This window comes from Manis pentadactyla, chromosome 10, assembly GCF_030020395.1.
Source record: "Manis pentadactyla isolate mManPen7 chromosome 10, mManPen7.hap1, whole genome shotgun sequence".
NCBI lineage: Eukaryota > Metazoa > Chordata > Mammalia > Pholidota > Manidae > Manis > Manis pentadactyla.
The window spans coordinates 95,831,075-95,843,148 of NC_080028.1; the positions used below are offsets into that span (position 1 = coordinate 95,831,075).

At 59.9% G+C, this 12,074-nt stretch overlaps 1 protein-coding gene across 4 annotated transcripts in view; it reads right to left on the bottom strand.

Moving 5' to 3' along the window:
- Window positions 1-266: 266 nt before the first annotated feature.
- COL26A1 (collagen type XXVI alpha 1 chain) overlaps window positions 267-12,074 on the bottom strand; it is a 168,696-nt gene continuing 156,888 nt past the window's right edge. For 3 of the 4 annotated variants that reach the window (XM_036904521.2, XM_036904520.2, XM_036904519.2), the window contains 7 exons: window positions 11,310-11,462; window positions 10,097-10,180; window positions 8,357-8,409; window positions 5,363-5,398; window positions 3,966-4,013; window positions 2,289-2,373; window positions 267-1,598 (listed from right to left, as the gene is read on the bottom strand). In XM_036904521.2, coding sequence (XP_036760416.2) covers window positions 1,438-1,598; window positions 2,289-2,373; window positions 3,966-4,013; window positions 5,363-5,398; window positions 8,357-8,409; window positions 10,097-10,180; window positions 11,310-11,462 — 620 coding nt within the window. In that variant the 3' untranslated portion in view covers window positions 267-1,437. The remainder of the gene's footprint in view (window positions 1,599-2,288; window positions 2,374-3,965; window positions 4,014-5,362; window positions 5,399-8,356; window positions 8,410-10,096; window positions 10,181-11,309; window positions 11,463-12,074) is intronic. The other variant, XM_057487287.1, reaches the window with a different exon arrangement.

The following is a 12,074-nucleotide window of genomic DNA, read 5'->3' on the forward strand; positions in this document are numbered from 1 at the left end:
TGCCAGCCTTTGCTGATGCGCTTCCCTTCATACAGTGCCCTTTCCTGTTTACCAGACAGCGAGTAATCCCTGAAGACCGTTTTCTCCTCCACAGCCCCTCCTCAAGCCCCGGGCAGATCAGCTGACCCTCCACTGTGCTGTGCGGCCCCATGGCCTGTCCCTGTCACGTGTGGCCTGTCCTCACATACAGCCACGGCCTCCCTCAGCACCTAGGGGCCACCATAGCTGGGCTCACCAGGCTGCCGCCACAGGACACCAGACCCACAGTAGGGAGAGCACCTTTATTGTCAGAGCGTTATAGACCCCCGCCCACTTCTGAGCGCTGCTCTGTGAAGACAGGTGGTGGGAGACCTCACCTTAGCCTCCAGACCAGCCCTGCCTCACAAGGGGCAGTCAGGGCCTCCAGAGCACAGAGAGGTCACCCAGGGGCACCGAGGGCGCTGGGGACAGGTTACTCCTGCCATGAGGGGACATGCACCTGGGTGGTGCCAGCACCTGCGAATCTCTGAGCTTCCGGCTATCACTGAGACCGGGACCTGGCCCAGCGAGAGGAGCACCAGGTCCAGGTCTCAGGGGACTGTCCTGAGAGGCCTTGAGTGGCCTTGAGGGCTGTGGTCTGGGCTGAAGTGATGGCCGCTCCCTCCTCCCGGCTCAGGGGTGGGAGGGCCCTAGTGGGCTGGCCTCAGAGAGACTGGGGGGGAGCAGGGGGCGATGCCAATTTGGTTTGAGGGCCCTTCCACCCCAGCATTTCTCTCTCAGGGTCCCCAAGTCCACATGACTGTCACATATTTAAGCAGGGTCTCTCTGGCCTCTGAGGGCAGCTACAGGCCAGGCCACCCTCCACCCATGGAGCAGACCCCGAGCCTGGGGAGGCAGTTGAGGAAGGAGGCCCAGGCACGCCCCTCCTTCCCAGCTGGCCGGTCCAGCCTGCCTGCAGCCCTGTGCATGCCCTGAGCTTCCCCGTGAAGAGCTGGCAGAGTCGAGTTAGGAACTGAGAGACCTGGGTTCAAATCTTACCCCAGCCGTCCATGGGCTGGTGGCCTTGGCAGGTTATTTATACTCACCAAACCTCTGTTCCCCCATAAAGTGGGGGTAACAAGCCTACCTCCTAAGGATTAAATGAGACAACGTAGGGAAAGCTCCTTGGAGAGGCCCAGATATCCCAGGGACTCAGGAAATGATGCAAGCTACAGTTATTCTGGGCCCCACCCCACCCACCCAGACCCCGTCTCCTGCAGGGAATGGGGATGGCGGAGGGCAGGGATCAGGGGAGGGCTCTGCCAAGGGTGCTGGGGCCCTCTAGAATTGCCATCTGTCCCTGGGGGCCAGTGTCCCTCACAATTGTCCATGCCCGGAGCCCGGTCCCACTTGGGATGTCTTCAGGAGCCCGTGCTGGCACAGGCCTGGGTCTCTGGCTTGTCCTGGAGAGCCGGCCTCTTACTTCCCGCCACTGGCCCGGCCAGTGCTCCTCTGCCCAGGGTCAGGGCTGAGCGGGGCTGCGAGGGAGCCATCAGGTGGGGGGCCACCCCGCTTCATCTTGAGGTTGGCTCTCAGGGCAGCATCCTGGCCGGAGCCCCCCTCAGGAGAGGCCAGGGGATCTGAAAGGAGAGCAGGAGGGTGGGCTCACATGGGGCCTCGGGAACACCCCAGCCACTTTGGTTCCAGTCCCGGGCCAGCGAGAGAAGCCCTGTGCCCGGTGAAGACAGGGCAGAGCAGCAGTGGGCTGTCTACTGCTGGCACGCGCACTCGCCCACTCATCCGGCCACTCCTTCATCAACAAGTGCCAGCCAGGCCTTGGCCCCAGGCCCTGAAGAGGTGCCAGTCGCTACCCTGCTGCAAGGGCCTCTGGTGCCAGGAGAAGACAGGGCAACCCCACCCCTTAAGGGAGCAGAGGAGACAGCTTCACAGAGGAGTTGCTCCTGAAGCAGGTCCTGCAGTGGGTGCTGGTGTTTAGCAGGTGGAGAGACCAGCCTGATAAAGGCATGGTGTGGGGGCCTGGGCTGGTAGGTGCTGGCACTGTGTCCCTGAGCCAGGCGATGCTGGGGAGGGACCTGAGACTTGATGTGCCTGGATGTCGGTCATGGGCAGCAAGGAACCACTGAGGGTCCTTGAGCAGGGAAGGGACAGGGTCACACTAGAGTGTGGGGAAGCCATCTGACAGCCAAGTGGAGGGGTCACTGAGGCAGGGAGACTAGGGACAGTGGCAGCCATGAGGGCAGTAGGGAGTGGGGAGGCAGGAGCAGGGGACACTCCCACCCTGCTGTCCCCAGGCCCCAGTCACTGCTCACCGTGGATCCCAATCATGTGCTCCAGGATGAGGACTCTCTCCGCCAGGATCTTCAGGGCCTCCCGCAGCTGCTGCACCCCCTCACCCTGGCAGGGAGGAAGCAGCCAGGGTCAGGGCCCGTGGCAGGGCATCCTCTCAGCCCTCCCTGCTCCCGCCTCTCCCCTCCTGCCACCACCATCACTACTACAGCCATCACAGGTTGGACATCCATGCGCCAGGCCTGAGGTTAGAATCCTTGTTTGCAGACAAGGAACCTGAAGCACAGAGGTAGCAACCAGAGTCCTGTGGCCGCACAGCCTGGGAGTGGCTGACCGGGGCTTCACGCCCAGACCTGCCCCTTGTGCCTGGGCCCCTCCTGCACCCACAGCTGCCTGGCTGCCTCCGAGCGCCCTGACGCCTAGCACAGGCCCACAGGTGGAGGGCTTGCTCGGCTCTCTCCTTTGCGCCTTTGCACTGCCCGCCTGAGGGTTCTCCAGGTGCGGCCACCCCGGCAAGAGGAAGGGAGGGAGGAGCCGCCTACATGCAGGTAAAGGACCCCTGTGCTGAGACACGTGAATGAGCCGATTTACCAAGAAGACAGGTTGTCAGGGCCACTTTGAAAAGAAAAGTGATGTTAAAGGGACAAGGGCCTGCCCTGGAGTCACAGCAGGACTGGAGCCTTTTGCTAGCATAACATGACAGCTCTGCCATGACAGATTAATCCAGCATAAAACAAAGCAAAAGGAAACTAAAACATTCTACCAGGTTACTGGAGAGACATGCTCCCACCAGGGAGCCAGAGGCCATGAGGAGCCATGCTGAGGGCGGTGTCTGGGGCAGGCATGCCCCAGCGAGGGGCGGGGGTGCCAGGTTCCCCTCTGTCAGCTAAGCTCCGTGTCCCTGGGCCACAGGATGCACTCTGGTGAAATGGGGCGGGGAAGTCACAAGAGCCATCGAGGACCCCCACACGGCCTGTGAATCTGTGCTGATGCACATCTTCCTCCCCTGGCCCCTGTGCCCATCACGGCTGCCTCGGTTCCAGCCTCCTCTCCCTTCTCCTGTTCTGCAAGGACTCCTCCAAGCTCACTCACTTAATGGCCAGTCAGCCCGCTGAGCTCTGACTTCTGGGGACTTTTATTCTCAGCTTGCAAGGCCTCCCCCACTGGTCCCACACCTCACCACTTTATCCATCACCCTGGTCCCCAGCACCTCCTCCTCCCAAAGGGCAGTGGGTCCCCACAGCCATTCCTATACCCCCTCCTGCCACATCTTGGCTGCCTGCTTCATGGTCCTTCTTCCATCCTTCCCCACACCCACCAGCCGTCTGTCCACCGCCCATGGATCCATGACCTGTGGGCACATCCACATGCCAGGCACTGTTCATGGGAGAATCCTGTCCTGGGAGAGGGACCACAGCCTGCACCCTCCGTAAAGGAGTGCATGTCTTCTGCAGCTCCGGGCTCTTCCTGGCCTCTGGCAGGGTCTCCTCATGACAGGGTCACCCTGGGACTCCCCCCACTGCAGAACCTACAATAACTCATCTGTCTCCACTGGTAGGCTGGGACCCCCATTTGCCCCGTGGTGCAGTGCTGGCTTCAGAGCTGATGGGTGTCAGTACAGATCAGCTGGGCACCTGCTGTCCCTGCTAAGACACAGCCAAGGGGGCAGGAGGGGAGCCTGGGCTGGCAGGATCAGTTACCTCGGTGGCAGCTTTCTCCTCTTCCTGCCCCTTCCCACCGGGCTCGCCCTAGAAAGAGAGCCATGCAGTCAACAACCAGTGGGGGGTGGGGGGGCTCCTCTCCACCCTCTCCAATTCTCAGACAGACTGTGGTGGCCTGCAGGGAGTTGGAGGCAGGCCGGGCCTGGGGACAGGGTGCTGGGGCCTCCAGATTGAGGACTCCTGTCCCAGGGTGAGCAGAGCAGGGGAGGGCCGAGGTCCCGGGCACCACTATGCAGCCCGCCATGAGGGCTGTCTGGAGTTGGCCTTACGGCTTCACTGTGCTTCTGGAGCAGTGAGGTATCAGGTTTGGAACCCCAGGAGCTCATGTCTCAGCTCTCCCAGGGATCAAGTCTCCTGCCTCTTAGGACTCAGCTCCCTTGTCACTACAATGGGACTAGTTAATATCAGCCCCATGATAACACCTATGTGGCCACTCACTCCTGTGTGACCTTGTGCAAGTTATTTTGCTCTCCATGCCTCAATGTTCTCATCTGTAATAATAGTGCCTACCTCACAGGACTATTAGGAGGACTAAGCAAATCAATACAGATGATGAGCTCTGACTGGAGCCTGGTGCTGGAAGTGCTACATAGGGCCCACATTGCTATTGTTATCAGACAGAAGCTGGGGGTCCTGGGGGTGGGGTGGCTAACACTCCTGGGTTAAATCTTGCTGGCTCTACCATTGCCTAGCTGCGTGACCTTGGGCAAGTCACTTAACCTCTCTGAACCTTGGATACTAATTCTGGCAAATGGGGAAATAAAAGTGTGGTCTCTTTGGGTTACTGTGAAGCTTCAATATATTATGGATGAAGAGTGCCTCCACCATGGCCAGTACATAGTAGGTTCTCAACCAAGATCCATCCCTCCTTCCTGGGCCCATGTTCCCCAAGTAAGGCTTGGGCATGAAGGAGGAGGCGCCTGCCTCCTTGGGCCTGGAGAGAGGAGCTGAGACTCATAAATTCTTGTTTCCCAGAAGGGAATTAGAGGTCATCTATCTAAGCCTCTACTCCTAGGAGGTTCGGAAAAAGGACTCTTCAGGTCACACAGCATGTTAACCCAGGGTCCCAGCTTCCCGGAAGGGGCCTGAGGAGCTCATCCAACACCCTCCCCTAGAGGAGCTCTCTCAGGCCTGGCTCATGCTGCCAGGGAGGGGGCCTGACCCCCAAGGTCACCCCTTGTCCACCTGGACAGGAGCCTGCTCTCAGGTTGCCCCTTGCCCTCTGCATTGTACTTGCTGGGAGGACAAGGCCATGTTTAGGGGTCTTGGGCTGAGCTCAGGGTAAGCTGCCCAGGACAGGCCCGGCCACCTGGCACCCTGGGCCCTCACTGGAGCCCAGCACCCTGGGTGGGCTCAGCTCCACAGCCTGTACTTACAGATGGCCCCGTCATGCCCCGCTCTCCAGCCAGGCCCTGCAGAGAACCAAGCAGAAGATTAGGCCTTAGGCCTTGCCTGCCCACCCAATTCCCCCATTGTCTCTCCCAGTCTGAAAAAGAGGATGGAGGAGGGTGGCGGGGGGAGGCGTGGATGGGAAGGCCTCCTAGCCCTGGAACCACCCTCCACTGGCTCCTCAGGACCCTCAGCTGGGCCTCAGTCTCATCCCCTGTGCAATGGGGCAGTGCAAGTGTGGTTATCTCATGGGCACAGGGCGTGGAGGGCTGAGCACACATGCCCTGCTGCAGAGAGAAGGGCCTTCCAAGAGGGCAGGACAGCAATGCGATGGAGAGGGTCCCGTGCGTGGGCTCCCATCGGTGCCGGGCCTGCAGGAGGGCTCCGCAGACCCCCAGATCTGTGTGTCCTGCCGTCCTCACCATGCTCACCCAGCTGAGCAGGAGGCGCCCCACTGCACCTCCCCAAATGGAACGCCTGCTTACCCCCAAACCCACCCCACCCTGCAACCACCCTCTGGGGAAATGGCTCCGTGGTCCTGCAGCTGCTCCAGCACACTGGGTGGCTAACCCTTTCCCTCACCTGTCCAATTTATTCCATCAGCCAAACCTGTCAGGTCTACTTTGCCACTTCCACCTCCACCCTTTCGATACAAGTTGCCTGTGCACTGCTGGAGCCTCTCTCTGGTCTCCCCCTTCCACTCCTCTAGTGGCCCAAGGGGCCCTCAAAGATGTCAATCAGATCATGGCCTCTCCCCTCTGAAACCCAGAGTCCCCTTCCCAAGGTGACAGAAACTCATGCTTCAGCCCTGCAGGCCTTCTCCGCCTCCTTGCACCACACTCCCGTCTGCTTAGCATGTGCCAGCTCTTCCTGCCTCAGGGCCTTTGCATTCACTCTTCCCTCTGCCTGGATCGCTCTTTCTTGGCTTCTTTGCACAGCTGCTCATTCTGGTCCCTCAAGTCTCGGCTGAAGCGTCTCCTCCTGCCTGTCACTCCCTCCTGCTCAGACCCTGTGCTGTTATCTGCCACATCACCCCATTTGGTTCTTCCAGGACACTTACTTCTTTACTATTCATTGTCTGCCTCCCCCATTAGACTACCAGCTTCCACAGAGCAGCATCCTGGTGCAGGTGCCCAGTAACGCATCTATGCAACTGAGGCCCCAGGACACATTTTTAAAGAACAGCAGTTATTAAGAGTCCTAAGGGCATTAACCCTTTTATTCTTGACAACAAACCCACATAGGGGGGATTTTTATCCTCTTCACAGGTGGAAAACTGAGGCCCAGGGCAGCCAATGACTTGCTCAGGGTCACCCAGCTGGAAAGTGGCAGAGCTGGGCTTCAGACTCAGGTATGTCTGTCCCAGTTAGAGGAAGCTGGTGGCCATTCTGATATTGTTAATATTTGGGCTAACCTTGGAACCTATCCTCATCCCTGCAGTGGAGGGGCCTGGGCAGGCCCTGGCAGAGTGGGTCCCTGAAGGGGCTCTTCCAATGGGCCTGTCCACTGGGAAGTCTGGTGCCCTCTGGCATCCCAAACCTGGCCATAGGCCCCCAGCCTTACGGGAGGAATGCAGCAAGGAGGCCAGGGGCCACTGTGATAGCAGCCTCAATACCTAGGGTCTTGCTTAGGGTCTTATCCCCTTGCTGATGCCCAGATACACCTCTCAAGGGGCTCGACAAGAGGCTCTGACTTGGTCCCTTGAAGCTGGGCCCCTCTATCCCTCACCACTCTCCTGTCTAGGTCACTGTCATTCTGTTTCTGCCTTTCTGGTGCTGTGGCTGGGGGCCCAAGGGGCCAGGAGAGTGCTCCAGGTGCTTGTCTCTGGGAGGCCTGGACCCCCCACCTGACTCAGGAACTGATCACGCTGAGGGACCCCCTGCCTTTTAGCCCCAGCCACCCCAGGCCTGCTCGCTGGCCTGGTCTGCACCACACCCACCCTTGATCTGCCTGTGCTGGGCGCAGCCCAACCCGCTCAGAGCTCCCGTCTGCCGTCCCCACCACCTGTGCACCGCGCCCTCCATGCTGGTGTGAATACACACAGGGGGTCACCAGGGAGCAGGTGAGGAGCTGTGGGACACTGGCTCTTCGATATCTAGAACGTAAGCTCTAGAGGGCTGGCCTGAGGTCCCTGGTTGCAGCTGGATCCTCAGCTGATGAGGCTGATGCCCTCTCAGGGTTTAGGGACTATTTGTCAAGTAACTGAAGGGATGAATCAGAGTATAGGACTCCTGAGGTCCCAGCCCCCACAGATTCATGACTCACTGCATGGGGGCCACCTCTAAGCCACCCCACCCCACTAGAGCCTGAGCTCCAGGGACAGTGGAGCCCTTGGTCTGGGCCAGACCCAGGATGGGGGCTGCCGGAAGCCCCATGCACAGGACATTCCCAGACACTACCCTTTCTGCCTCTTCAGGGTATTCTGCAGCCCCTTCTTTTTGGTGTAATTTTCCTCCCAGACCCCTGGGTCCTGAAGCTAAAGGCACCTCCCACCTTGCACCTTATTTTTCTTTTGTTCCCTCTAACAACCCCGAAGGGAGGCCCTGGACTCCCATCTCAGCAACCAAGAAAGATAGAGCCCAGAGAGGCTGCCTTTCTACCCAAGTTCACACAGCTGGAGTGGCAAAGCAATCTGGGGTTTGGAGCCACCCAGGCAGGTTTTGGGGTGCCCTCACACACACAGGTGGTTCTTGGGGAGGAGGAGCGACAGGCTGGGTGGACATTCTGTGATCCTGGACCAGCTCCACCATGCTCTGTTCACACTCAGGGCAGCACTAGTCTCTCTGGGTCTCAGTTAGCGCATCTGTGAAATAGGAACGATGCTGATACCTCCTTCGTGCTGCTGATAAAACCAGGATCCCACACCTACCTTCCCCTGGGTCCTGCCTGGCCTAGCTGGGGAAGTGCTGATAGGAAACCTGGCTCTTCCATTCCCAGGTAGACAACGCCTCCTCCCCTGCCAGAAATGGGAAAGTCCTTACCTGGGATCCAGGTACACCTGGAGGTCCTGGGGGACCATGTGGTCCGGGAGGACCTGTTGGCAGAGTCACAGAGGTGGTTACCTGGGGCCAGAGAAGCTCACTGCCCCCATCACCTCTGGAGAGGAACTTTCCCGCCTCTCACCCCGTGTCTGTCTCCTTGGGCGGAAATGAAGGTTTGTGGATGAGCAGTAGGGGAAGCGCCCTGGCACTCTGCTGCCCACCCAGCCCGCCCTCAGAGCAGAGACCCCACCGTCACCTCTCCCTGCAGCCCCAACACTGCAGCCTGCTTTTCCTCCCAGGGCCTCACCCATGGGGCTGCCCTGTACCCCCTCGCCAGCCAGCCAGTCCCTGGCAAATCTCTCTTGAGTCTGCCCTTCCCAGGGACCTCGAGCTCTACCCCTCCAAGGCCATCCTTCTTACCTACAACAGCTTCCTGACCATCCACCCTCCATGTGGCCACCCAGAATGACTCTTCTGTTAAGTCCCTCTCAGGGCCCCTGAAGTCCTCAGCCCTGCCCCCCTCCTACCCCCTTCTGGAAAGTTTCTCTGCTTCTGTGCCTTTGCCGATGCTGTTCTTTCCTCCTGGAGCTTCTCCATCCCCTCCATATCCCAGCAAACTCCTTTCCATCTTTCTTACTAGTCTCAGGCTGAGCATCACCTCCTCCAGGAAGCCCTCCTGGCCTTTACCACCCACCTCCTCTAGGCAAATCCCTGACATGGACTAGCTGCCACCCATGGCTGCTCTCGGTTTACATGGCTGTTTCCCCCATGGGCCAGGGAGTACCCAGAAGGTCAGGCTGGGTTTGACATGGACAGCATGGGGAGCCGTGTCCATGACTGAACTCCCCACATGCTTGCAAGAGTGAGGCCAGCACAAGCCTGTGCTTCCCAGGCTGCAGGGAGCCCCTGGCTGGGCCACACGAGGTACCTCCACCCCACGCTTGGGGAGGACCTGCTGGCAGCCACACTCCAGGGGGGTGCAGATCTGGATTGTCCAATTAGAAAGCACCCCCCCGCCAGTCAGAGCAAATCACCCAAGGTGCCCAGATACCCTCTGAGTTCACCCTCTCCCCGCCTTGGGCATTTGCTCAAATGCCACCTTTTAAATGAGGCCAAGAACCTGGAACACTAGCCAATGTGTAGGAAGTCTCAATGAATATTTGTTGAACATATGAAAGTCAATGAACGACAGGTAATGTCACCCATACACCTGGGCAGGCAGGGCTGGCAAGGCAGCAGGCTGGCCCAGGCCTCCCCCTTCCCTCCCCTCCAGTGACAGGCCCTGAAGGGTGGGGGTCAGGCCAGGCCCAGGATCCAGTCCCATCGAGCCCCTGGGCCATCCCCTTGCCCAGGGCCTCCTGCCTCTCACAGGGGCCTGCTCTCCTGCTCCCTGAGCCACCTGTGCTAACCCTGTGGCTTCCCCCGGGCCCAGGCCTCTCCCTGTCCCAGTGCCTCCCCCACTCCAGCCCACCCAAGGGCAGCCCTGAGGTGCTTCAGGTGGGCAGCAGGCCTTGTTCTGGCAGAAACATTTGTGGTTACCATGTCTAGTCCCACAGAGAAGCTGCCACCCAGAAATGAGGGGCCTCACCTCAGGCCACCCAGCAAGGCAGGGCAGTCCCAGCCTCCAGCACCCTGCCAAGGCCATAGGCCCCCACACACCCCACGAGGTCCCTTGGCACAGGCCAGGCCCAGGAGGGGGCACCCAATCCAGGCTAGCCTGTGCCATGTCCTTGCACTTACCTGGAGGGCCAGGGGGGCCTCGGGGCCCTGGGACACCTGCCAGCACTGTGTCCACAGCAGCAGAGACCAGGTGCTCATCTTCAGCTGCAGGAAGAGCAGAACAGTCCATGACCTGGTGGGGCAGGGCCAGCAGAGCAGTGGGGGCTGGACCTCAGGTCCCCAGGGCCAGGACAGGCACCCCCTGACCCACTGGGCCTCAGAACAACCCTGGCAACAGATGCTATTGCTCCCACTGCTCAGAAGAGTACAGAGGCCAGGTAAAAGGGCAGAGAATGCCAGAGCTTCACATAAAGCATAAACTCCTTCCTGAACATTCCAGGCCCTTCAGACTCCGGCCCTTCCCTACTCACCTTCCCACTACCCTAGGCTGGCACTTTCTTCCCTGCTCCACTCCACATGCCTGTCCTGACTGGCTCACTCCTGTGGTGCCTCCTCCAGGAAGCCCTCTCTGCCACCTCCTCTGAGCTGCTGGGCTCTGGTCTGCCTCCATGAGGACCATCACTGTCCAGGGTGGAGTGGGGTCTGTCTAATGGCCCAGCTTTCATGACCCTGTATGACTTCACCCTGCCCCATCCCCAGGCACAGACCTAGAGCAGCCAGGCCCAGGAAATGGGTGGCTACCTGTGCCCCTCCCTCCACACATGGAAGCTGGACCACCCTTCCAGAGGCCTCACAAGGGGACTCAGTTCCTGCCAGCTGGGATGTCACCCACTGTGCCTCTCTTGTCAGATTTTAAAGTCAGCCTGGTCACCTGCACCTTCCCTGGTTTCCCAGGGTGCTTAGCAAAAACAGCGCCCCTCAGAGGGGAAGTGGAAGGGCAGAAGGGATGTCTCTGTGCTCAGAGGTGCCCTCTTGCCCTAGAGGGTGGCCCCAGGAGTGTTTAGCTGTTAAACTCATTGCTACAATCCCTGTGACAAAAACCATGTGTGCAACACATAGTAGGTGCTCAACCAACACTTGTCCAGTGAGCTGCAGTGAGGGGATTTGTGAGGAGGAGATGCCATATGGATGAACTTGGTGGTACTGCCATCACCAAGGACAGGCCACTCTGGGGCCAAGAGTAGGTTGGGGGCTAGCATCAGCCCCCCAAGGGCTTCCTCTGTCCCACCTGGCAGAGCCTTGCTCCCAAGCCAATGCCCCACTCACTGACGGTCCCAGAGGACAGCGAGGCTCAGGCTGCCCACCCGCCCCGGCCCTCAGGCGTGGCACTCACTGTCCGTGTCCGTAGGTGGCTGCAGGGAGTAGAGGGCACCTTGGGGGCTGTTTGGAGGAAGGCCCGGGTTGCCTGCTGGGCCAGGGGGACCAGGGGGGCCGGGGCGCCCCATCTCTCCAGGAAGTCCGCGAGGCCCTGGTGGCCCCAAGAGGCCTGCAGTGGGGAGAGGAGGAGCCACATGAGGGCCGGGCCCTGAGGCTGACAATACAGACAGGAAATGGGCCAGAAGGGGATAGGGTTGGTGAGGTCAGTCGTGGCCTCTGGACCAGTCTCCCTGCAGGGCTGTCCTGGCATGTAAGTGACTGGCTTCCCCTTCCTGGCCTGGTGCAGAGGGCACACCAGGGCTGCTGCTGGGAGGTGAGGGAGGCAGGGTCAGCGGAATCAGAGAAGGCTCTGGCCGGGGCTCTGCAGCCCACCTCCTCTAGGGACCTTAGCTCTCGGGTAGGGGCACCGAGGGTGGTGGCCAGCCTGGGTCAGCCCTGTATCTCCCCTGCAGGATGGAGGAGAAGTTGGGGGACTCTCTGGAGGTATCATTAAATGGCTAAGAACAGCCCCTAATTCCCCTCAGCCCCATCCCCAAGCCTGCACCCACAGGTCCCGGGACCTTCTCTTCTTTCTACCCAGCCTGAGCCCAGGCCCTAAAGTGCATAGGATGGGGCGTTAGTGGGGGTGCTGGCAGGAAAGTGAGCCTGGAGCCCTCCATGATGGCAGTCACTCACCCCAGCAAGATCAGACATGTATGGGATGCCTTGCCTGACCAGGCAG